Source organism: Haliotis rubra, unplaced genomic scaffold (assembly GCF_003918875.1).
Source record: "Haliotis rubra isolate DU_JTF1 unplaced genomic scaffold, ASM391887v1 Scf558, whole genome shotgun sequence".
NCBI classification, from domain to species: domain Eukaryota; kingdom Metazoa; phylum Mollusca; class Gastropoda; order Lepetellida; family Haliotidae; genus Haliotis; species Haliotis rubra.
Genome location: NW_025767255.1, coordinates 370294 through 397839, shown reverse-complemented (window position 1 = coordinate 397839; position 27546 = coordinate 370294). Strand labels below are relative to the sequence as shown.

Sequence of the window (27546 nt, the reverse complement as noted above, 5' to 3'; positions counted from 1 at the left end):
GTAGCATCCTTACAACAGGTGTGGGTTTCGGTAATAATTCCTGGGTGGAAATATTCATTTAAAAACTCTAAAAGCACTTACTGGAAATAAACTGAAAGAAATTAACCCATACATTGGGTAATAAACATCTTTTCTAATTTTGTTTATTTGCTCTACCTTTGTTAAGAAGGAAACAAATACATTCATAATTCTTATTGTAAACCTTCAAATGTGCTTAAAATGGCTCAACTTTTTCACTGCAATACATAAGGAACAATTAGGAAATTAGCCATATTTTGCAAAATAAAGTGTCATTTAAAGTAATTTCCTCACAAAATAATATTAACGTACGAGTGTAATATTCTTCAATAATTGGATAAAGGTATGTACACGTACAAGTTATTCTTGCTATCTATTAATATGTAAATCAATATTTTATGTATCTTACATGTATATAAAATATATGAGTTGTATATAACAATAAAGTACATATGTTCCTCTCATGACACAGAGCGCAGACGGAGTGGAAATCAGTTCAGGTAGAAATATATTGACGATTCAATATACATTTCAGTTCACACGAAATATGATTGATAGAATAACCATGTTAGTCCTGATGAAAGAACTAATTTAAAAAAACTATGTTTTCTCCAATTTTATGCTTTAATATTACCTTTGTGGGATACGAACGCGAAACGTTCCGAGTAATGTGTAATGACACAAAATGCGGTGCACAATGTCATTCGGAAAATATCGAAAGTTTTCGCCAACTAAGCTCTTCGCAGGGACAATGCGCTGCCTTACCTTTTGAAGATACAACGTAGTGTGGTAGCATGCGCTGTCGGTCAGCTTTGATTTGTGGAGTTCGCAGGAGGGATACTCGCACAATGCTCTTGGTTCATTTCCGGCTCTTCTGGCGCTGCTTTTCAAAAGACCAGGTCGAAACCGAAAGTGACGTGGCCCCAGTGACGTTGCACTGAGTAAAATTAAGAACATCAGGTAATAACAAAGCTGACACATACTCCATTTACGATCAAAGTAGCCCAAGCTCATATCCAGTTGTCGTGCAATTCACCGGGCGCACCCTGAATTCTTGTAATTCACTCGACTCTCGTTTCCGGAGTTATGAATTGAGTGACCTCGGGAATGATGACCAGTGCCAGTGGTTCCAAATGGAGTGGACTCTTGTTAGTGTTGGTTATCTCTCTATTTCCATATCTATATTTCTGTGCTTCTGATAGATCAAGAATTGCTTGTAACTGCATATTTTCTTCATATGAAACATGAGTATATCTACTCATCAGATCAAACATGGTACATTTGAGTGTTCCATCAACCAAGACATCCAGGATGGTTACTTGTTTCAAACTTCTGGTATCCCCCGGCGTGATATTACTGGAATATTGCTTAAAGCGGCGTAAAACCATACTCACTCACTCACTTGTTTCAAACTGAGTTGCAGCAACTGACCAGAGTTATGAATAACATTCAGGGTAAATAACTTTCTGGTGAAACTATACAGGGCAAAGGTACAGCAGAATCAGTAATACAAAAGCTAACCCAAGTTAGTACATAATGTTTTTATATTGATTATAACAGATTTTAGCAGATTGTTAAATGTTTGGACTTTCCAGTTGAATTGAGTGACCTGCTCCAGCACTAGTCCTCGTAATTTCAATCATGGTTTCTCTAGTCCACACATGGTTATTTATAGGACTGTGTATTGATCAGAGTTTTGTACTGCAATATATTATTGTCATGAGTTAATCAGTCTTTAATGTCAGATATTGCAGTCAGTATCCCTTACTTGGGCTGAAGAGGTCGTTGTCGACACAAGCTGTAACTTTCTGTATGCAGAAACGTACCTGGGGTACACATCTGTAGTACCTGTGCCGACAACGACCCCCTTCAGCCTTAGTAGGGAATGTTTACTGATGTACGGCGCAGACTTTGGGCAAAGTATTTTCCTCAGCACAAGTTGAGATAAGACACTAAGAAAAGATGTTTTAAAATTTTTTAGAAGCTAAATCAACCATGCTACCAAGGAGGAAAGCTCGACGGACCAACAGGACGCAGACTTCAGCCTCAGTAAGCACCGGGGATACAAAGGGATCAGATGTGAAACAGACCACACAAACATTAACAAACATGTGAGTTAGCATCCTTGTATTCTTCTTCATCACTGGACCCGTGAAGATCCGGGGTAGAATAGGTCTTCAGCAACCCATGCTTGCCACAAAAAGCGACTATGCTTGTCGTAAGAGGCGACTAACGGGATCGGGTGGTCAGGCTCGCTGACTTGGTTGACACGTCATTTGTTCCCAATTGCGCAGATCGATGCTCATGCTGTTGATCACTGGATTGTCTGGTCCAGACTCGATTATTTACAGACCGCCGCCATATAGCTGGAATGTTGCTGAGTGCGGCGTAAAACTAAACTCACTCACTCTTCAACACTGTGTTAAAAGGAAGCTCAGTTGGCACAGGTGGTCCTCTTATGCACCACAATATGCTGTTCAAAGCCTCACTAACTCACTCACTCACTAATGACCTAGGCTACTATGAATGACCAGCTGTTTGGTCCTCCTCGCTCATTGACTTGGTTCATCAACTGCCATCAAAACCTGACATCATGGGATGGAGGTCATACTATCAATCTCTGGTTTGCCTCGTCCAGATTTGAACATTTTTAGGACAGCATGCTGTTTTCAAGAACATTAGAAAAGGGTTGTGCTGAAGGGTTTATATCACTGAAAGGCAACGTGTCTTTTGCAGTTCCACTCCAGTGTCACCCTCCACCCCATTCTTCCCGGAGTTGGAGGAGTGGAGGAAGGGGAAGTCGCTGAAGCAGTGTCACGAATACATGCTGACCAATCAGGTGGCCTGTGATGTGTTCTTCTCTGTAGGAGTGAATGAGGACAGGTATGGAGCACACAAATACAAGCTCCTGGCAGTGTCCGATGTGTTTTATGTAATGCTGCTTGGGCCTATGGCAGAACATGACAGTACCATCAAAATCCCAGACATCGACCTTGGTACTTTCAAAGCCTTTTTAAGGTGAGTAATTTAAGAACTGACTTCCGATTTTGCAAGCTCACCCTGTGAAGGTTCATACTGACACAAAGTGAGTCATTTTTCATAATTTTTCATCATTGATCATTTGGCTAATCATCATCCCAGGGGTTTCTCATGGAATGTGGAAGTAGTCCGTCTGTGTCGACATTATTTGAAGGATACCGCCTGGTGATAAATGTGCCGTTCATGCACTTATGAAAGTAAGATTTACAGTCCTGAAACTGGCCTCTGGTCCATTATGACTTCACATTAAAATATTATATCAAATATAAGAGCACCACCTCCGAATATTTATATTTGGTGGTCCCCTGCAACAGATGGTTACTGAAAGAGGTGACCAAACATACTGGGAGGTCTCGGCAACAGACTCACTGAATTGTGTGTATTTGTACCTTGACAGGAGTGATTGTTGCTCGACATTGTATGCCTGCCCTAGACTTACACACGAGCACACACAGACACTCCACACCACAAACACAGCCAAGGTGTCATCAAACCACAAGCTAACACCACACCACAAACCACATGTCACAAACACATGCAAGCCACACACACACACACATGTACACACACACACAACACACACCAAGCCACACACACATACAAGGTGTCACATGCACACACACCACACAGCTTATGTCTGTTACCCATGCAAGGTGTCTGGTCCAAACACAGCTTATGTCTGTTACCCATGCAAGGTGTCTGTTGTAGGTACATGTACACACACAGCTTAGCTGTCTGTTACCCATGCAAGGTGTCTGTTGTAGGTACATGCACACACACACAGCTTATGTCTTACCCATGTCTGTTGTACCCATGCAATGCAAGGTTTCTGTTGTAGGTACATGCACACACACCACCACACACAGCTTATGTCTGTTACCCACACACACACCACACACAGCTTATGTCTGTTACCCATGCAAGGTGTCTGTTGTAGGTACGTGTACACAGAGGAGCTGGATGTGACACATGACACAGTCATGCAGATGATGTATGTGGCCCAGAAGTACAATGTAGAGCCACTGCTAACAGCCATCGTTGCCTACATTGATGCCCAGATGTCCATCGAAAGTGCCTGTGTTGTCATGGAGCAGGCCCATCTCTTCAACGTACCTGTGCTGGAGACCAAAGCCCTGGAGTTCATTGAAGACCATGCCACCAGTGTGTTGGAATCTAAAGAAGTGACGGCACTGTGTGCTGGTTGTTTGAAGAAAGTTGTGTCCTCCGATAATTTACATGTGAGACTCGGTGTCAGGAGGGAATTACGGGAAGCGGAACAGAAAACAGAAGCAGCCGATTTGGAGAAGTCTGTGTTGACAGCTGTCATGACGTGGGCAACTCACCAGTGTGTTAAAAACAAGGTCAAGGTGACAGGGAAGAACCAGCGGAAGGTCCTCGGGACATTCTATGGGAAGTTCGCTTCTCACAGCTCCGACCAAACTATTTAGTGGCAGAGGTGTCCAAAATGAAAATTTTGTCCTTAGAAGAGAGATGCATGATCCTTGAACATGTTGTTGCACCGCCAAATAAGGCAAAGTCCAAACTTTGTAACATGAAACGTAGAGGTCCACATGAAAACATCCGCACTGTGCACCGATTCCGAAGCACATCTGAAGAGACATGCATTGAGAATGACTGTTACCATGCTGTGTCCTTCAAAACAAATGAAGACTTGTATCTACATGGCTTCTGTCTGTTTGGGACCAGCACAGGCAAAACATGCTTGTACGACATCCGCTCTCTAGTGTACAAAGACAAGGAGGTGATTTGTGAATTAAACACCAAAGTCCTCGACAAAATTGATGACCTTGATATCTGGATGGAAAGGAAAGGTGTTCATAGACGTACCAACGAAGAAGTGTTCCGTGTGTATTTTCGGAGAAAGTTGCTGATTCAGAAGGACACTATGCACACCTTGTATGTTGATCTTATGGGTCTGCAGTCTTACACTGGTGTGGGAGGACGTTCTGAGGTCTGTTTTTACTCAGATAGTCTTGTAGAGATCAGATTCCATGATGCTCCAGATTTAAACCATACATCCAAGTCCCAAACTGACTCTGTCAGAGGACAGATTCCATCCTTGCTGATCTCTCTCATTCCAAGTACAAAACAAGGAACATTAAAGTAACCATGGTAACAGACTTGATTCATTCTATGGTGAACATGAGTGATTAATGATTACGTCTGTTGCCATAGTAACGAGGGGTTGGTTTTTAACCATCACTGTAGTTGTTACCATGCCATTCCTTGACAACAATGAACACCAGCTATCACTGTTGTTCTTATGTTCATTCCTTGTCAATTCACAGAAGTGTTGAACTGATGGACGTGAAATCTGTTGCCATGGTCAGTAAGGATCTTTGGTAGAGATTTAGTGGTATAGATTTGAGGTATATTTAGAGATTAATATTTCAGTTCAGGTTATCAGTGAAAACTATTTGTACCCTATCCAAGTACTGTGTTTTAAGGACAATTTAGCTGGTTTAACCAAATCTCACCACTTTTGAGGGTTGATTAAGTCCTGAGCCTTATAGGGAAGGAAAAAGTGAAATATTCTGTTGATGGAATGTCCACGTATAATTTATCATTAATATATCAGAGTTATCTCCCTTCCTTTATTCAGCAGTTAATCATGTTAAATATTATTTATTAGGTGGTGGCACCATAAACTGCTGTTGGCAAGAAGATCATACTTCTTATTATGGTTTATTGAATTTAATGAAATATAGAACATTGTTTCTTGGTGCAAAGTAAATTATACATAAACAGTCACTCTGTTGTCTGGAATATGCAGGGCAGTTTTGGACATGACACAAGTGGTATGATGAGTTCTGTCTATACAGAGAAGTAGGTTTGCTGGATGTCGTAGCTACACACTGTCACTTGATCCATGGACATGATGCTTGATACTTTGCCTGATTACAAGTAGCGCTGGCTGAAAAGATTGGTAATCAGAAATATCATCGATAGGAATCGTTATAAATGATTATCAATATGAAACTAACCGTAATGTGTAACCGATAATATCACACATGAACTATTGTGATGAAATAATTGTTAAATTTACTCAGAAAATACACACAAAGTTTCTTCATTTGTGGGCTGCTCCTAGGTATGTTCAGGACGACGTTTTGTTGGTCATCCAAGCCTGCATATGTCACCGCTCACCTACTGACGTGAAATGTGTTGATTTCTTTCATACTTTCTAGTCACTATGACTCAAAGGCACTTCTTCGTTATTTATTGATGATCAATCAATATTGATTTAACGATGATTGATCTTGATGATGTATACTGATAGCCAGCCCTAGTTACCAGTAGTGCTTGTTGTGTAGTCACACTTGGTAAATACTGTGTCTGTAGTCTGTTGGAGAGTTTGTCTGCCCCAGAGTGTGTAAGGTTGGTGGTTTGATTCCTGGCTGAGGCACACTGGAAGATGTTAAAAGAAGGTACTTGTTGTTTCCCTGCGTGAGATGGCGCTCCCCATAAAGGGAACAAAACAAGCACCGGTCAGTTCGGAATGAAGATCCAGGTTAGAATTGGTGTTCAGCTACCCATGCTTGTCGTAAGAGGCGACTAACTGGATCGGGTGGTCAGGTTCGGCTGACTTGGTTGACTGATGTCATGATATCCTAACTGCACAGATTGATGCTCATACTGTTGATCACTTGATTGTCTGGTCCAGATTTGATTATGTATAGATCACCGCCATATACCCGGTAGCTGGAATAATACTGAATGTGGCCTTAAACAAGCAAACAGTTCAGTCAGCATTTTGTTGGGTGTCCATGTTAAACTGTATTTCAGTTTGTTAACCACACAAATACTCATTACTATAATGAACCAGTACCATTGATCGCAGTGTTAATCCCCATTAAACCTCATCTCATCTCACTTGATAAACAGACCATTTGGGCTTGTTCTTAGTTTCATCTGTGACCTATGCAATTATTCATATTATCAGTGTATGTTCTAATCCTCATTTTGATATCAATACAAGGAATAAAGTATTTCAATAGTGACTGCTTTAATCTGTCCTATTTTTCTCTGAATGATACAAAAGTTGCAGTCTTGTTGCTACACATATACAACGGCTGTGCTGATAGGGTCACACTAGTGTTGGGAATTGGTTAAACTCCCATAATTGATGATTGGTTCATTACTACCGATCAATCATCAAAAATAATTGGTAAGCGTCATTTATGAAATTTGTTAATACACATAAAAATAAAGGAAAAAAATGTAGTTCTTTTTGGGGTTTTGGCAAAATTTCACATCTTTAAAGTATGACTAGTATGTAGGAACATAAATTTCTTGGAATCTTTAAGATAAATTCAATCATGACTTGAAACGAGCTTGTAGTGCTTACAAAATGAAACAGACAAAACCAACCGTGTGAAAAATATTGTTGATGAAAACAAGTGTTCCAGAATTGTTTGTGTTCAATTATGAGAAATTATGATCGATTGCTTTGTCGTTTAGTCACTATGACCAATCTTCGATTATTTCAATTAATCGGACCACCACTAGGTCACGCTCGATCAGTTTACATTTGAAGTGTACTTGGTTTATATAACTATACACCAATTTGTACCAGTTGTTTGGCTACCAACTCATTTTGAACCCAGACAATATCTAAATCTTCCAGAGTTTTGGAAATGTCTCCATAACAGTCTGTCATAGATGAATCCATAATGGGTTTATGGCATTCAAGAACATGGTCACTCCCACACCTGTCCGCAGTCTTTGTCAGCAGGTACAAATTTGGACTTCATCTCAATTCCGTTTTTAATAAATTTAGCTGGTGAAAAGATTGGGGTTCAGTTTAAATACCATGAAATTTCATCTATGGGGGATCAGTCATGTTGTTGAATGACAAAATAAACCAGCTGTGAATGACAAACTGACTCAGTTGCAGGTTGTTATTTCCAGTCACATGTAGTGGCACACTGTGTCAGCTGACAAAACTAATCACTGTATGCTACATGCAATCTTTAGATCAAAGGTATTTGAAAAATGAAAATCACCAGTCTTGGTTGTAGTGGTACATATTTCACAGAGTGATCCTTCTAACACACGTCACCCATTTTGTTTTGGGGTAGGGGTGTACATGTGCACTTGGGAGTGGGGGTGAGGCAGCAATTTTGTGCATAAACAGTGAACATTCGGGGATGGGTGGGTGTCATTCACATTGTACATACGCACGCACGCACGCATGCACACCCACACGCCATAACTTTATGATCAGTCCAAAATTAGCTGAAAAATAATTATGGTCACTTTACTACAAGAAAAACTTTTATTAACTCAAATGCCCCAAATACATCCTATTAATGTGTACAGCACATAACAGTCATTTAATGGAGCTCAGCGAAAGGGGCACACTAACCTCGCAAAAAAATTAAAACAAATGAGTTATCTCCCCTAGACTTGTGACAACCTAAAACAAATACCCACACTCTGATTATCGGGAGTGAATGAAATTTGATTTTGCTTCAGTCATCAAAATTATAAATCAGCTTCACGCAATCAACTTTGGGAAGTTATTATACAAAAAAGTACAAACTAGATATTTTAGGAAGATATTTCTTGTCAGCTCGAGCTCGGTTTCACCGTTTGGATTGCATCGCTTCGGGTCGGAGCATCGAAGGGAATTCCCCACTTTAGCTCCTGGCAGTGCTGGATTTATAAAAAGACACAGTTGAGAGCTGGGATTTCCTACTGCGTTTTAACGGGGGGAACGTCCAGGAAAAATATTCGTACCCGACTGTTTAATGGCTTCAAAACAAACTGTTCTCAACAACGGATGATGCAGGTATGTTATGGAATGTTTCTGTCTCTGTTTCGTGATCTTTTTGAGGTTGTCATGATCATGCTTTCTCTTTCAACACAAGTAAATGAATGTTTACGGGCTGGTCGTGACCTATTTCCTGTTACGCTTAAATATCATATGTTAGTGTGTAGACTGGGTTCCAATAGACCTGTATATTCACTGAGATCAGATGAAAATCATAAACACACAATTTAGTGGACAGAATAATTGCTGAAATCAGAGACCATATAACCATAATAATTAACTGGCCTTGAAACATTTTCCCAAAGAAACATTTCAGGCGCTCGATTTCGATGTTTCTGTGGATAGCATAATATTCACATAGAAAAAAATCACCCTCTAAACACAACATTTATAGTGAGTGAGTGAGTTTAGTTTTATGTCGCACTCTGCAATATTCCACCTACATGGCTATATATAAATAATTCAAGTCTGAACATTTATAGAGAGGTGTTTTTTGTGTTGTTTTATATGTTATGCATACTAAACTCAAATTCCTTTGACTTAAGAACTATTTCACTAAACAGTTTGAACATGCAACTTGCATTGTAAGAAAGGAAATTCAAACGCTGTCCTGTTTATGTAGAAAAAACTGAGAATAAATGCTGAAACAGTTTCAACCATATTCTCAGGTTCATGTCCAGTGCTGACAAACAGTGATTATCAGGATAACGTCATTTATTCTGCTAGTCTGTGTACATGTATGGGGGCCGCCATTCTATCCCATGAGCCCTTTCCTTATGTGCATTCGGAACTAACATTTGGAATGTACCATTCCTACCAACAATATGTTCCCCTTCCCTAACCTTGTTTGTCATAACACAACTGATCATTCTGCAAGAACATTCTTTCTATTGTCCTCCTGAGAGGGTACATAAGTCCCCACACTTTCAAAGTACATTTAAATTACCAGATTTTTAAACGTCAGATTTTGGGGATTTTAAGTTATGGGTTAATTTTCCAACAATCACCAACAGCTGAAGGTATGGTGTAAATCCAACTAGGGCCCATGCAGGTGACTGAGCAAAGGTACTGTAATGGTCCCCAGTATGGTGATTAACCTTCAGTTGCTGGTGATCTATAGCCCATTTTTTATATTGTACTGTTGTCTCGAGTGATATATTTTTATGATAGCGTACTAGTTTTGAATTAAGAGCTGTGATATCTAGTATTTTTACTGCTGTGATATCTAGTATTTTTACTGTCCTTCGATGACAGGTTTTTACGTTCTATATTTATTGATTTTAATATTAATAAAAATTAAATTTTTCTCGTCATGATATGGCTGCAATATTGCCGATGTGAGGCTAAATATTAACTTACTCACGTTCACCCGTCCAACTGTTCTGTTGACATGCAAATAGCAAATGTGTGTGTCTGTCTGTCTTTGTTGGTTAGTCAGGCTTGGTGACGTAGTTGATACATACAATTATAATATATCCTATTTCTATACACCCGATCCAGACTCAGACATTTACAGTCCACGGTTTTTAGCTGGAATACTGCTGAATATGACAAACATTATGTTATTGACATCTACAACTGTCTTTTCTATGAGTGGCATGGCCTAATTGTTTGTTCAAAGGTCACCTAGAGACCAAATATTTGGTTGATATGCTGCATAACCTTAGGCAGGGCTCAATTTACGAGATGCTAACCTTCTTACACCAGGTGCAACCTGAGATAAAAACCTAGTTGCACCAGCCAACTTCCAGTTTCACTGCTTTTATTGCGATATGTAATGAAAGAAATATGCTATTGAAAAATTTAGATGTTTTATTCAGATGTTTACTCACTTGTCATTACTCAAGGTCAAGGTCAGTGAAATAACTGATCTAAAGGTAGTTCTTTTTTCTTTCTTTTCTTTGTGTAGTGCACTTTGTGAACCCAATGCTTCTGATTGTGTAAGGTGCGGTGGGTTAGCCTGGTGGTTAAAGCGTTGGCTCGTAACGCCGAAGACCCGGGTTTGATTCCCCACATGGGTACAATGTGTGAAGCCCATTTCTGGTGTCCCCCGCCGTGATATTGCTGGAATATTGCTAAAACTAAAGCGGCGTAAAACCATACTCACTCACTTATTCACTCTGATTGTGTGGGTCGGTGGGGTAGCCTAGTGGTTAAAGCATTGGCTCATTACGCCGAAGACCCGGGTTCGAATCCCCACATGGGTACAATGTGTGAAGCCCATTTCTGGTGTTCCCTGCCATGATGTTGCTGGAATATTGCTAAAAGCGGCGTAAAACCAAACTCACTCAGTCAGTCAGTCTGATTGTGTGATGTGTTCCAAGAGGTAAAGCACTAAACCAGAAGTGCAAGATTTTATTTTTTAAGTTTGGTAAAGATAGCGGACTTTCATATCATTAAAAGGATATTAACCTGATAACATCGAAAGTGTATCAGGTTCTTATTGTCGGCTGTGTTTCACGTAGCCACCAAATTCTGAATATGGGTCAGTCGGTCAGGAACCACACCCACCCATCCCCCCACACCCACACCCAAATAATGTTTGTATTCTCATTTAATGTAATTCTTATTACAATTTCTTGCGTTCTTTGGACTTGTGGCAGCCACTGATTAGAAGATAAACATTTTATATGATGAGGCGGAAAGTTTTAGATTCGGGTCAGCGTGTTGGAATAGAAAAAAGAAGGGGTTTTTTAGGTCGGCAATAAAAGTAGAAGGGTCGGTTGGGCGATGAGAAACACAGAAAATAAAAATGCTGCCCTTATAGAGTGTAATGTCGGAAGACGTTTTGCTTGCTCCCGTCTTCTTGGTTTAATGACAGCTTGAAGTGCTCCTGTTCTACTATTTAACTATTTTTCTCGATCTCAGGAGTTAAGGCATGGCGGCAGACCTGGTAACAGACTCATAGAAAGCAGGTATTCAAATCATTGATCATGTTGAGTATACGGAAAACAAGCAAACAAACATGTTTAAACATATACCGTATATTTCTTTCCTTATAAAACATACACACTTAGTAGTACGAGAGGATAACCTGTCTTGATTATCTGCCAAAACAGCTTCTAGGGCTTAAAAGGCAAAATGAAAATTACATGAATGGATGACAACCCAAGTGTATAATTTTGCATGTATGTCACGGTGACATTGTTGCCTATTTGATATAAACAGTTCGGTATTGGGACTTGACTTGCGGGTCCAGTACAATGCGCATCGTGACAGATGGGGTATAAATAGATTGGGAATTACAGTGAATAAACCCCTGAGACAGGCTTAAACGGTAACTACATATTTCACTGAAGAGGAAACGATGCATGACGTTTCTAGCTCTGCAGAAAACAGTTCAGGCTGGGGCTGAGTTTCTAAGAACTGCTTGTACAAAGAATCAGAAAAGTGCATCAAGTCCCCAAATATAGACACAAGGAGGCAGAGATAAGGTGTCGGGTAGGACTGCATGGTATCACTGGTATGTCACAATACACCTTTCAAACGATACGTATTGCAATGTTTTTTCTAAGGACCGGTATATTGGGTAATGAAAATACATGAAGTTTTATGATTATGTCTATCGTTTATAGGTCACATGCAACCAAAAAATCAAACATAATTAAAACGCAATTATCACTTATTCATGACATATAATATACATTGCTGATTATGAAAAAACATATAAACAAAATTATAAGCGTACAATCGCAAATCAAAAGTGCAATATTTTGTACTTGGGTTGATTGATTGAAACATATTTTATTCAATTAAGAAACGGATTGGGCACAAGTTATCCAACTTAAATAAGCCCTCTCCACTTGGGTGTACTTCCCTTCAAGCAAAGCACCCGGGATACCGAACCCAGTCAGAGCGGGTGGGTGTGCACTCAAGTGTAGTGGCTGGTTCATTTGCAGATGCCCTCACGGCTCATTGTGTGTGTGTGTATAGAGATGTTGGGTTTTGTAAATACATGCTCATTTTTTATGTATAACATTTTGCAATCAACAGACATCATAACATGTCATGTGTACAAGTATCACACCTGCCTGTCTGTGTAATTACATAATGTGACAGAGACCAAACTCGGGCCATAAATCAATACGTGTATAGCCTGATAGGTGTTAAGTTCAAATTGCATGTGGTCAGTGATCAAAGTTGTGTATTGAATATTGTCATTAGCATACAGGCAGGCAGACACATAGATGTCAATAAAACAGAAGTTGCATTCTGCAAAGTTGTGTTTTACGTTGCATGTGACCTTTGAGTAAAGATCTATACAGACTTCCATTCACACCAAAGTTTTCCATTGCAATTAATTGTTAAAACAGCATACTTTACATGCAAAAAAATAGAAAAAGAAAATTCAATCCCTCGAAATCAAATCTAAATTCAATATTTCTGTTATCACAACCATAAAACTTGTTTTAAAGGTTTTGGTGTTCAGAAAATAGCATGCATGTACAATCTGTCACTCACTGTCAAAACACTGAAGCTCCCAATATATCGCAATACGTATTGGAATATGGGTACCAGGATCGCAATATATCGCAATACGTATTGGAATATGGGTACCAGGATCGCAATATATCGCAAAATGCTGCGTATTGAATATGGGTACCAGGATCACAATATATCGCAATCGTATTGGAATGGGTACCAGGATCGCAGGATATATCGCAATACGCATTGGAATATGGGTACCAGGATCGCAATACGTATTAGAATATGGGTACCAGGATCGCAATACGTATTGGAATATGAGTACCAGGATCGCAATATATCGCAATACGTATTGGAATATGGGTACCAGGATCGCAATATATCGCAATACATATTGGAATATGGGTACCAGGATCGCAATATATCGCAATCGCGTATTGGAATATGGGTACCAGGATCACAATATATCGCAATACGTATTGGAATATGGGTACCAAGATCGCAATATATCGCAATAATATTGGAATATGGGTACCAGGATCGCAATATCGTAATACATTAGAATATGGGTACCAGGATCGCAATATATCGCAATACATATTGGAATATGGGTACCAGGATCGCAATACGATTAGAATATGGGTACCAGGATCGCAATATATCATAATACATATTGGAATATGGGTACTAGCATTATTGGAATATGGGTACTAGGGATCGCATTGGATATATCGCATGCGTAATGCATTTGGAATATGGGTACCAGGATCGCAATATATCGCAATACATATTGGAATATGGGTACCAGGATCGCAATACGTATTAGAATATGGGTACCAGGATTGCAATATATCGCAATACGTATTGGAATATGGGTACCAGGATTGCAATATATCGCAATACGTATTGGAATATGGGTACCAGGATCGCAATATATCGCAATGCGTATTAGAATATGGGTACAAGGATCGCAATATATTGCAATGCGTATTAGAATATGGGTACCAGGATCGCAATATATCGCAATACATATTGGAATATGGGTACCAGGATCGCAATATATCACAATAAGTATTGGAATAGATGTCAATAAAACAGAGGTTGCATTCTGCAAAGTTGTGTTTTACGTTGCATGTGACCTTTGAGTAAAGATCTATACAGACTTCCATTCACACCAAAGTTTTCCATTGCAATTAATTGTTAAAACAGCATACTTTACATGCAAATAAAAATAGAAAAAGAAAATACAATCCCTCAAAATCAAATCTAAATTCAATATTTCTGTTATCACAACCATAAAACTTGTTTTAAAGGTTTTGGTGTGCAGAAAATAGCATGCATGTACAATCTGTCACTCACTGTCAAAACACTGAAGCTCCCAATATATCGCAATGCGTATTGGAATATGGGTACCAGGATCGCAATATATCGCAATGTGTATTGGAAAATGTGGGTACCAGGATCGCAATACGTATTAGAATATGGGTACCAGGATCGCAATATATCGCAATGCGTATTGGAATATGGGTACAAGGGTCGCAATATATCGCAATACATATTGGAATATGGGTACCAGGATCGCACTACGTATTAGAATATGGGTACCAGCATCGCAATACGTATTGGAATATGGGTACCAGGATCGCAATATATCGCAATACGTATTGGAATATGGGTACCAGGATCGCAATATATCGCAATACATATTGGAATATGGGTACCAGGATCGCAATATATCGCAATGCGTATTGGAATATGGGTACCAGGATCACAATATATCGCAATACGTTAGAATATGGGTACCAGGATCGCAATATATCGCAATACGTATTGGAATATGGGTACCAGGATCGCAATATGTAATAGAATATGGGTACCAGGATCGCAATATATCGCAATACATATTGGAATATGGGTACCAGGATCGCAATACGTATTAGAATATGGGTACCAGGATCGCAATATATCGCAATACGTATTGAATATGGGTACTAGGATCGCAATATATCGCAATACGTATTGGAATATGGGTACCAGGATCGCAATATATCGCAATACATATTGGAATATGGGTACCAGGATCGCAATACGTATTAGAATATGGGTACCAGGATTGCAATATATCGCAATACGTATTGGAATATGGGTACCAGGATTGCAATATATCGCAATACGTATTGGAATATGGGTACCAGGATCGCAATACGTAATAGTATATGGGTACCAGTATCGCAATATATCGCAATACATATTGGAATATAGGTACCAGGATTGCAATATATCGCAATACGTATTGGAATATGGGTACCAGGATCGCAATATATCGCACTGCGTATTAGAATATGGGCACCAGGATCGCAATATATTGCAATGCGTATTAGAATATGGGTACCAGGATCGCAATATATCGCAATACATATTGGAATATGGGTACCAGGATCGCAATATATCACAATAAGTATTGGAATAGATGTCAATAAAACAGAGGTTGCATTCTGCAAAGTTGTGTTTTACGTTGCATGTGACCTTTGAGTAAAGATCTATACAGACTTCCATTCACACCAAAGTTTTCCATTACAATTAATTGTTAAAACAGCATACTTTACATGCAAAAGAAAATAGAAAAAGAAAATACAATCCCTCAAAATCAAATCTAAATTCAATATTTCTGTTATCACAACCATAAAACTTGTTTTAAAGGTTTTGGTGTGCAGAAAATAGCATGCATGTACAATCTGTCACTCACTGTCAAAACACTGAAGCTCCCAATATATCGCGAATGCGCATTGAATATATGGGTACCAGGATCGCAATATATCGCAATGTGTATTGGAAAATGTGGGTACCAGGATCTCAATACGTATTAGAATATGGGTACCAGGATCGCAATATATCGCAATGCGTATTGGAATATGGGTACAAGGGTCGCAATATATCGCAATACATATTGGAATATGGGTACCAGGATCGCAATACGTATTAGAATATGGGTACCAGGATCGCAATACGTATTGGAATATGGGTACCAGGATCGCAATATATCGCAATACGTATTGGAATATGGGTACCAGGATCGCAATATATCGCAATACATATTGGAATATGGGTACCAGGATCGCAATATATCGCAATGCGTATTGGAATATGGGTACCAGGATCACAATATATCGCACTACGTATTGAATATGGGTACCAGGATCGCAATATATCGCAATAATGCATTGGAATATGGGTACCAGGATCGCAACACGCACAGAATATGGGTACCAGGATCGCTAATATATCGCAATACATATTGGAATATGGGTACCAGGATCGCAATACGTATTAGAATATGGGTACCAGGATCGCAATATATCGCAATACGTATTGGAATATGGGTACTAGGATCGCAATATATCGCAATACGTATTGGAATATGGGTACCAGGATCGCAATATATCGCAATACATATTGGAATATGGGTACCAGGATCGCAATACGTATTAGAATATGGGTACCAGGATTGCAATATATCGCAATACGTCTTGGAATATGGGTACCAGGATTGCAATATATCGCAATGCGTATTGGAATATGGGTACCAGGATCGCAATACGTAATAGAATATGGGTACCAGTATCGCAATATATCGCAATACATATTGGAATATAGGTACCAGGATTGCAATATATCGCAATACGTATTGGAATATGGGTACCAGGATCGCAATATATCGCAATGCGTATTAGAATATGGGTACCAGGATCGCAATATATTGCAATGCGTATTAGAATATGGGTACCAGGATCGCAATATATCGCAATACATATTGGAATATGGGTACCAGGATCGCAATATATCACAATAAGTATTGGAATAGATGTCAATAAAACAGAGGTTGCATTCTGCAAAGTTGTGTTTTACGTTGCATGTGACCTTTGAGTAAAGATCTATACAGACTTCCATTCACACCAAAGTTTTCCATTGCAATTAATTGTTAAAACAGCATACTTTACATGCAAAAAAATAGAAAAAGAAAATACAATCCCTCAAAATCAAATCTAAATTCAATATTTCTGTTATCACAACCATAAAACTTGTTTTAAAGGTTTTGGTGTGCAGAAAATAGCATGCATGTACAATCTGTCACTCACTGTCAAAACACTGAAGCTCCCAATATATCGCAATGCGTATTGGAATATGGGTACCAGGATCGCAATATATCGCAATGTGTATTGGAAAATGTGGGTACCAGGATCGCAATACGTATTAGAATATGGGTACCAGGATCGCAATATATCGCAATGCGTATTGGAATATGGGTACAAGGGTCGCAATATATCACAATACATATTGGAATATGGGTACCAGGATCGCAATACCTATTAGAATATGGGTACCAGGATCGCAATCACGTATTGGAATATGGGTACCAGGATCGCAATATATCGCAATACGTATTGGAATATGGGTACCAGGATCGCAATATATCGCAATACATATTGGAATATGGGTACCAGGATCGCAATATATCGCAATGCTGCATTGGAATATGGGTACCAGGATCACAATATATCGCAATACGTATTGGAATATGGGTACCAGGATCGCAATATATCGCAATACGTATTGGAATATGGGTACCAGGATTGCAATACGTAATACAATATGGGTACCAGGATCGCAATATATCGCAATACATATTGGAATATGGGTACCAGGATCGCAATACGTATTAGAATATGGGTACCAGGATCGCAATATATCGCAATACGTATTGGAATATGGGTACTAGGATCGCAATATATCGCAACAATGCATTGGAATATGGGTACCAGGATCGCAATATATCGCAATACATATTGAATATGGGTACCCGGAAGGATCGCAACACGCATTAGAATATGGGTACCAGGATTGCAATATATCGCAATATTTATTTGAATATGGGTACCAGGATTGCAACATATCGCAATAATGCATTGGAATATGGGCACCAGGATCGCAATAATGCACAGAATATGGGTACCAGTATCGCAATATATCACAATACATATTGAAATATAGGTACCAGGATTGCAATATATCGCAATACGTATTGGAATATGGGTACCAGGATCGCAATATATCGCAATGCCTATTAGAATATGGGTACCAGGATCACAATATATCGCAATACGTATTGGAATATGGGTACCAGGATCGCAATATATCGCAATACATATTGGAATATGGGTACCAGGATCGCAATACGTAATAGAATATGGGTACCAGGATCGCAATATATCGCAATACATATTGGAATATGGGTACCAGGATCGCAATACGTATTAGAATATGGGTACCAGGATCTCAATATATCGCAATACGTATTAGAATATGGGTACTAGGATCGCAATATATCGCAATACGTATTGGAATATGGGTACCAGGATCGCAATATATCGCAATACATATTGGAATATGGGTACCTGAAGGATCGCAATACGTATTAGAATATGGGTACCAGGATTGCAATATATCGCAATACGTATTGGAATATGGGTACCAGGATTGCAATATATCGCAATACGTATTGGAATATGGGTACCAGGATCGCACTACGTAATAGAATATGGGTACCAGTATCGCAATATATCGCAATACATATTGGAATATAGGTACCAGGATTGCAATATATATCGCAATAATGCATTGGAATATGGGCACCAGGATCGCAATATATCGCAATGCGATTAGAATATGGGTACCAGGATCGCAATATATTGCAATGCGTATTAGAATATGGGTACCAGGATCGCAATATATCGCAATACATATTGGAATATGGGTACCAGGATCGCAATATATCACAATAAGTATTGGAATAGATGTCAATAAAACAGAGGTTGCATTCTGCAAAGTTGTGTTTTACGTTGCATGTGACCTTTGAGTAAAGATCTATACAGACTTCCATTCACACCAAAGTTTTCCATTGCAATTAATTGTTAAAACAGCATACTTTACATGCAAAAAAAAATAGAAAAAGAAAATACAATCCCTCAAAATCAAATCTAAATTCAATATTTCTGTTATCACAACCATAAAACTTGTTTTAAAGGTTTTGGTGTGCAGAAAATAGCATGCATGTACAATCTGTCACTCACTGTCAAAACACTGAAGCTCCCAATATATCGCAATGCGTATTGGAATATGGGTACCAGGATCGCAATATATCGCAATGTGTATTGGAAAATGTGGGTACCAGGATCGCAATATATCGCAATACGTATTAGAATATGTGTACCAGGATCGCAATATATCGCAATACATATTGGAATATGGGTACCAGGATCGCAACATATCGCAATACGTATTGCAATATGGGCACCAGGATCGCAATATATAGCAATGCGCGCATTGAAATTGTGGGTACCAGGATCGCAAATACGCTTTAGAATATGGGTACCAGGATCGCAATATATCGCAACGCATATTGGAATATGGGTACCAGGATCGCAATACATCGCAAATACGCATTGAACATGGGTACCAGGATCACAATATATATCGCAATAATGCATTGAATATGGGTACCAGGATCGTAAATATATCGCAACACGCATTGAAATATGGGTACCAGGATCACAACATATATCTAATGCCATTGGATTGGAAAATGTGGGCACCAGGATTGCAATATGTATTAGAATATGGGTACCAGGATCTAATATATCGCGAATGCATATTGGAATATGGGTACCAGGATCACAATATACCGCAATATCGCATTGGAATATGGGTACCAGGATCGCAACACGCATTAGAATATGGGTACCAGGATCGCACAATATATCGCATAATGCACGATTAGAATATAGGTACCAGGATCTAATATATCGCAATACATATTGGAATATGGGTACCAGGATCGCAATATATCGCAATAATGCATTGGAATATGGGTACCAGGATCGCAATATATAGCAATGCGTATTGGAAATTGTGGGTACCAGGATTGCAATACGTTTTAGTATATGGGTACCAGGAGCGCAATATATCGCAATACGTATTGGAATATGGGTACCAGGATCGCAATATATAGCAATGCGTATTGGAAATTGTGGGTACCAGGATTGCAATACGTATTGGAATATGGGTACCAGGATCGCAATATATCGCAATGCATATTGGAATATGGGTACCAAGATCGCAATATATCGCAAATACATATGGAATATGGGTACCAGGATCGCTAATCGATATTAGAATATGGGTACCAGGATCGCAAATATATCGCAATACGTATTGGAATATGGGTACCAGGATCGCAATATATCGCAATACGTATTGGAATATGGGTACCAGGATCGCAATATATAGCAATGCGTATTGGAAAATGTGGGTACCAGGATTGCAATACGTTTTAGAATATGAGTACCAGGATCGCAATATATCGCAATGCATATTGGAATATGGGTACCAGGATCGCAATATATCGCAATACGTATTGGAATATGGGTACCAGGATCACAATATATCTCAATACGTATTGGAATATGGGTACCAGGATCGCAATATATCGCAATACGTATTGAAATATGGGTACCAGGATCACAATATATCGCAATGCGTATTGGAAAATGTGGGTACCAGGATTGCAATATGTATTAGAATATGGGTACCAGGATCGCAATATATCGCAATAAAGCATATTGGAATATGGGTACCAGGATCACAATATATCGCAATACGTATTGGAATATGGGTACCAGGATCGCAATACGTATATAGAATATGGGTACCAGGATCGCAATATATCGCAATACGTATTAGAATATGGGTACCAGGATCGCAATATATCGCAATACGTATTGGAATATGGGTACCAGGATCGCAATATATAGCAATGCGTATTGGAAGTTGTGGGTACCAGGATTGCAATACGTTTACGAATATGGGTACCAGGATCGCAATATATCGCAATGCATATTGGAATATGGGTACCAGGATCGCAATATATCGCAATACATATTGGAATATGGGTACCAGGATCGCAATATATCGCAATACGTATTGGAATATGGGTACCAGGATCGCAATATATAGCAATGTGTATTGGAAATTGTGGGTACCAGGATTGCAATACGTTTTAGAATATGGGTACCAGGAGCGCAATATATCGCAATGCATATTGGAATATGGGTACCAGGATCGCAATACATCGCAATACGTATTAGAATATGGGTTACAGGATCACAATATATCGCAATACGTATTGGAATATGGGTACCAGGATCGCAATATATCGCAATGCATATTGGAATATGGGTACCAAGATCGCAATATATCACAATACATATTGGAATATGGGTTCCAGGATCGCAATACGTATTAGAATATGGGTACCAGGATCGCAATATATCGCAATACGTATTGGATTATGGGTACCAGGATCGCAATACATATTGGAATATGGGTACCAGGATCACAATATATCACAATACGTATTGGAATATGGGTACCAGGATCGCAATATATCGCAATACGTATTGGAATATAGGTACCAGGGTCGTAATATATCGCAATACGTATTGGAATATGGGTACCAGGATCACAATATATCACAATACGTATTGGAATATGGGTACCAGGATCGCAATATATCGCAATACGTATTGGAATATGGGTACCAGGATCGCAATATATAGCAATGCGTATTGGAAAATGTGGGTACCAGGATTGCAATATGTTTTAGAATATGAGTACCAGGATCGCAATATATCGCAATGCATATTGGAATATGGGTACCAGGATCGCAATATATCGCAATACGTATTGGAATATGGGTACCAGGATCACAATATATCTCTAATACGTATTGGAATATGGGTACCAGGATCGCAATATATCGCAATACGTATTGAAATATGGGTACCAGGATCACAATATATCGCAATGCGTATTGGAAAATGTGGGTACCAGGATTGCAATATGTATTAGAATATGGGTACCAGGATCGCAATATATCGCAATGCATATTGGAATATGGGTACCAGGATCACAATATATCGCAATACGTATTGGAATATGGGTACCAGGATCGCAATACGTATTAGAATATGGGTACCAGGATCGCAATATATCGCAATACGTATTGGAATATGGGTACCAGGATCGCAATATATCGCAATACATATTGGAATATGGGTACCAGGATCGCAATATATCGCAATACAATATATGTGCCAATACACAGCCCATTAGTCCATTGCAATATTTATGGTTCATGCATCAATATGGTGGTTTGATACTTCGAATAAGTATTGGTGGAACGTGAACATGATTGCCGTCACAATCACAAACATCAAGTGGAGGACAATTCAGTTCACCTATGAGGGTTGACCATATGGAAAGAATTGCATTATAGTGAAACTTGTCTCTGATGGACAATTCATTATGCCATAGGGGTAGCCTAGTGGTTAAAGCGTTTGCTCGTCACACCGAAGTCCCAGGTTTGATTCCCCCATGAGTACAATGTGTGAAGCCCATTTCTGGTGTCACCCGTCGTTGATATTGCTGGAATATTTCTAAAAAGCCGACGACAAAACTAAACTCACTCACTCAGTCATGGAGTCACAGCGGTATATCCACATGTTATTTTGTAATGATGAACCACAATTTCATATAAAAACAACAAAATTAAAACTACAAATTTGTGTTTAATCTTTTTCAGATTTTAGGTTCGGTTTCTTTCTGTTTCTATGTTTGGTTATTTCAGATTCATGAGTGAGTGAGTTAGAATCTTTAGTTACATCAGCAGAATTTCAGCCATACTGTGACCAAACCATGTTATACATTCATGACACATAAAATCAGTATAAAAACGTGTGGAAAAAAGGACAAAAAAACCATCAAGAATATCACAGATATAGATCTAAGACTAGCATAAAAATAAATACGTACATACAAGACAATATATACTGAACCACAAAAGAAATGTTGCACCAATAGCGGTTTCTTCAAGTACACACTTTAATTCACTCTAATTAACAATCACAACGGAGGACTGAGTTCAAACTTAACAATTAAGGTTAGCACATTTTCGGGAATCACATTTAGAGTTCACACAAACAAAATCACCAAAAATGGTATCATTAAGGTACCCCAAAGTCAGTATCGTGTGGCCTCCATGGGCATCCATGAAAGTGCTGCATCGTCTGTACATGGAATGAATTAGCCAGTTGATGGGCCATATGATGGACCATATGCACTTGGGTCCATCCTCTCTGTAAATGCCTGGTCAAGTCCAGTGACAGTTGTCGGCTTTGGTTGGAGGCCATTCAGTCTTCTTGAAATCTCGTCCCAAAGGTGTACTTTTGGACTTAAATCCGGATTGAGTGCAGGCTCTTGTAGGGTTTGGATGCCATGTTGTCTTAGGAAGTCCAGTGTTGCCCTGGCAGTGTGGGCACGACTGTTGTCTTGCTGGAAGACATGTTTTCTGTACCATCCAAAATGTGGTACAACGTGGGGTCTTATGACTGATTCAGTATAGTGTGCAGCTGTCATGTTATTTCCTCATCCTGGACCCAGATTCTGGAACACCATGGTGTCAACTAACTGGTTCACACCGATTGCACCCCCACTATGATGCTTGGACCACCCCAAGAGTCACTTTCAACAGTACACTCATTGGAAAACAGTTCACCAAGCCCTTGCCATGCTCTCACTCTGCTATCGACTGTAGAATCACAGTATCGGCTTTCATGAGAAAAAAGCACAGTTCTCAATTGTCGATAACGCCAATTTCGATGCTGAGTTGCCCATTGCATACGGTTTTGGCGATGATGAGCGGTGAGGACAGGACTACGATAGGGTCTGTGACAGCAGAGGTTCTTCTGCGCAAGCGTCGACGCACTGTATCGGCACTGATGGGTCTGTTGTGAGTCCCAATGGTCTGGCATGCTGTTTCCGTCGCTTTCAGGAAGTGATCATGCAGATGGTGGTGCACAATCTGTCGTTCTTGATGATGCCATGTTACTGAATGTCGCCCACTGCGTGAACGTTCTTGGATGCTGTTAGTGGCCTGATACCACTCCTGCAGTCGGTAGATTGTCCTAACATGAACATTAAAATGATTAGCTACCCTTCATGCAGTCTGGACAACATGTAATCGTCCCAAGACCTAGTTGCTCTGATCTCTCGTAAGTCGTGGCATGGTGATTGTGTCAAAACAAAAATGATTCCAGGCGAGTTTGGGACTCGCTTTCATTGGTAGGGTTGTCACAACATGCACGTGCATTTTCATTTTCTCGAGTGTCATACGGAACCTTTTAATATGTCTGCCTTTTTCGGAGCGTCTGGTCGATATGCTTTTTCATCAGAAAACACACTGATGTTGGTAATGACTGTCAATTTGGATTGAAACGCATGTTAACCAAACGGTACAATCATAATAAAAACACCACTATTTTTCTCGATCTCAGGAGTTAAGGCATGGCGGCAGACCTGGTAACAGACTCATAGAAAGCAGGTATTCAAATCATTGATCATGTTGAGTATACAGAAAACAAACAAACAAACATGTTTAAACATATACTGTCCTTATAAAACCACACTTAGTAATATGAGAGGATAACCTGTCTCGATTATCTGCCATAACAGCTTCTAGGGCTTAAAAGGCAAAATGAAAATTACATGAATGGATGACAACCCAAGTGTATAATTTTGCATGTATGTCACGGTGACATTGTTGCCTATTTGATATAAACAGTTCAGTATCCGGACTTCAGCTGCCAGTCTAGTACAATGCACATCGTGACAGATGGGATATAAATAGATTGGGAATTACACTGAATAAACCCCTGAGATAGGCTTAAACAGTAACTACATATTTCACTGAAGAGGAAATGATGCATGACGTCTAGCTCTGCAAATAACAGTTCAGGCTGGGGCTGAGTTTCTAAGAACTGCTTGTACAAAGAATCAGAAAAGTGCATCAAGTCCCCAAATATAGACACAAGGAGGCAGTGATAAGGTGTCGGGTAGGACTGCATTGTATTACTGGTATATCGCAATACACCTTTTAAACGATACGTATTGCAATGTTTTTTCTAAGGACCGGTATATTGGGTAATGAAAATACATGAAGTTTTATGATTATGTCTATCGTTTAAAGGTCACATGCAACCAAAAAATCAAACATAATTAAAACACAATTATCACGTATTCATGCCATAATATACATTGCTGATTATGAAAAAACACACAAACAAAATTATAAGCGTACAATCGCAAATCAAAAGTGCAATATTTTGTACTTGGGTTGATTGATTGAAACATATTTTATCCAATTAAGAAACGGATTGGGCACAAGTTATCCAACTTAAATAAGCCCTCTCCACTTGGGTGTACTTCCCTTCAAACAAAGCACCCGGGATACCGAACCCAGTCAGAGCGGGTGGGTGTGCACTCAAGTGTAATGGCTGGTTCATTTGCAGATGCCCTCACGGCTCATTGTGTGTGTGTGTGTGTATAGAGATGTTGGGTTTTGTAAATACATGCTCATTTTTATGTATAACATTTTGCAATCAACAGACATCATAACATGTCATGTGTACAAGTATCACACCTGCCTGTCTGTGTAATTACATAATGTGACAGAGACCAAACTCGGGCCATAAATCAATACGTGTATAGCCTGATAGGTGTTAAGTTCAAATTGCATGTGGTCAGTGATCAAAGTTGTGTATTGAATATTGTCATTAGCATACAGGCAGGCAGACACATAGGTGTCAATAAAACAGAAGTTGCATTCTGCAAAGTTGTGTTTTACGTTGCATGTGACCTTTAAGTAAAGATCTATACAGACTTCCATTCACACCAAAGTTTTCCATTGCAATTAATTGTTAAAACAGCATACTTGACATGCAAAAAAAAATAGAAAAAGAAAATACAATCCCGCAAAATCAAATCTAAATTCAATATTTCTGTTATCACAACCATAAAATCTGTTTTAAAGGTTTTGGTGTGCAGAAAATAGCATGCATGTACAATCTGTCAAACACTGAAGCTCCCAATATATCGCAATACGTATTGGAATATGGGTACCAGGATCGCAATATATCGCAATACGTATTAGAATATGGGTACCAGGATCGCAATACATATTGGAATATGGGTACCAGGATCGCAATATATCGCAATGCGTATTGGAATATGGGCACCAGGATCGCAATATATCGCAATGCGTATTGGAATATTGGTACCAGGATTGCAATACATATTGGAATATGGGTACCAGGATCGCAATATATCGCAATACGTATTGGAATATGGGTACCAGGATCGCAATATATCGCAATACAATATATGTGCCAATACACAGCCCATTAGTCCATTGCAATATTTATGGTTCATGCATCAATATGGTGGTTTGATACTTCGAATAAGTATTGGTGGAACGTGAACATGATTGCCGTCACAATCACAAACATCAAGTGGAGGACAAGTCAGATCACCTATGAGGGTTGACCATATGGAAAGAATTGCATTATAGTGAAACTTGTCTCTGATGGACAATTCATTATGCCATAGGGGTAGCCTAGTGGTTAAAGCGTTCGCTCGTCACACCGAAGTCCCAGGTTTGATTCCCCCATGAGTACAATGTGTAAAGCCCATTTCTGGTGTCACCCGTCGTGATATTGCTGGAATATTTCTAAAAGCGGCTTCAAACTAAACTCACTCACTCAGTCATGGAGTCATAGCGGTATATCCACATGTCATTTTGTAATGATGAACCACAATTTCATATAAAAACAACAAAATTAAAACTACAAATTTGTGTTTAATCTTTTCAGATTTTAGGTTCGGTTTCTTTCTGTTTCTATGTTTGGTTATTTCAGATTCATGAGTGAGTGAGTTAGAATCTTTAGTTACATCAGCAGAATTTCAGCCGTACTGTGACCAAACCATGTTATACATTCATGACACATAAATTCAGTATAAAAACCTGTGGAAAAACGACAAAAAAACCATAAAGAATATCACAGATATAGATCTAAGACTAGCATAAAAATAAATACGTACATACAAGACAATATATACTGAACCACAAAAGAAATGTTGCACCAATAGCGGTTTCTTCAAGTACACACTTTAATTCACTCTAATTAACAATCACAACGGAGGACTGAGTTCAAACTTAACAATTAAGGTTAGCACATTTTCGGGAATCACATTTAGAGTTCACACAAACAAAATCACCAAAAATGGTATCATTAAGGTACCCCAAAATCAGTATCGTG

The 27546-nt window shown here is 39.1% G+C and overlaps 2 protein-coding genes across 3 annotated transcripts in view; both read left to right on the top strand.

Moving 5' to 3' along the window:
* The first annotated feature begins 807 nt into the window (after nucleotides 1–807).
* Nucleotides 808–7079, top strand: LOC124253908 (BTB/POZ domain-containing protein 6-A-like). Of its 2 annotated transcripts, none has more exons than XM_046687759.1 (4): nucleotides 808–978; nucleotides 2000–2129; nucleotides 2755–3036; nucleotides 3995–7079. In XM_046687759.1, exons 2-4 carry the CDS (start codon nucleotides 2014–2016, stop codon nucleotides 4503–4505), a joined length of 909 nt encoding a protein of 302 aa, XP_046543715.1. In that variant the 5' UTR covers nucleotides 808–978; nucleotides 2000–2013; the 3' UTR covers nucleotides 4506–7079. The 2 variants fall into 2 exon arrangements, with proteins under 2 accessions (XP_046543715.1, XP_046543716.1); XM_046687760.1 differs by lacking the exon at nucleotides 808–978 and adding an exon at nucleotides 1003–1166.
* Nucleotides 7080–8739: 1660 nt separating this feature from the next.
* LOC124253907 overlaps nucleotides 8740–27546 on the top strand; it is a 38228-nt gene continuing 19421 nt past the window's right edge. The window contains exon 1 of the mRNA XM_046687758.1: nucleotides 8740–8872. The gene's annotated coding sequence lies outside the window, so the exon portion shown is untranslated. The remainder of the gene's footprint in view (nucleotides 8873–27546) is intronic.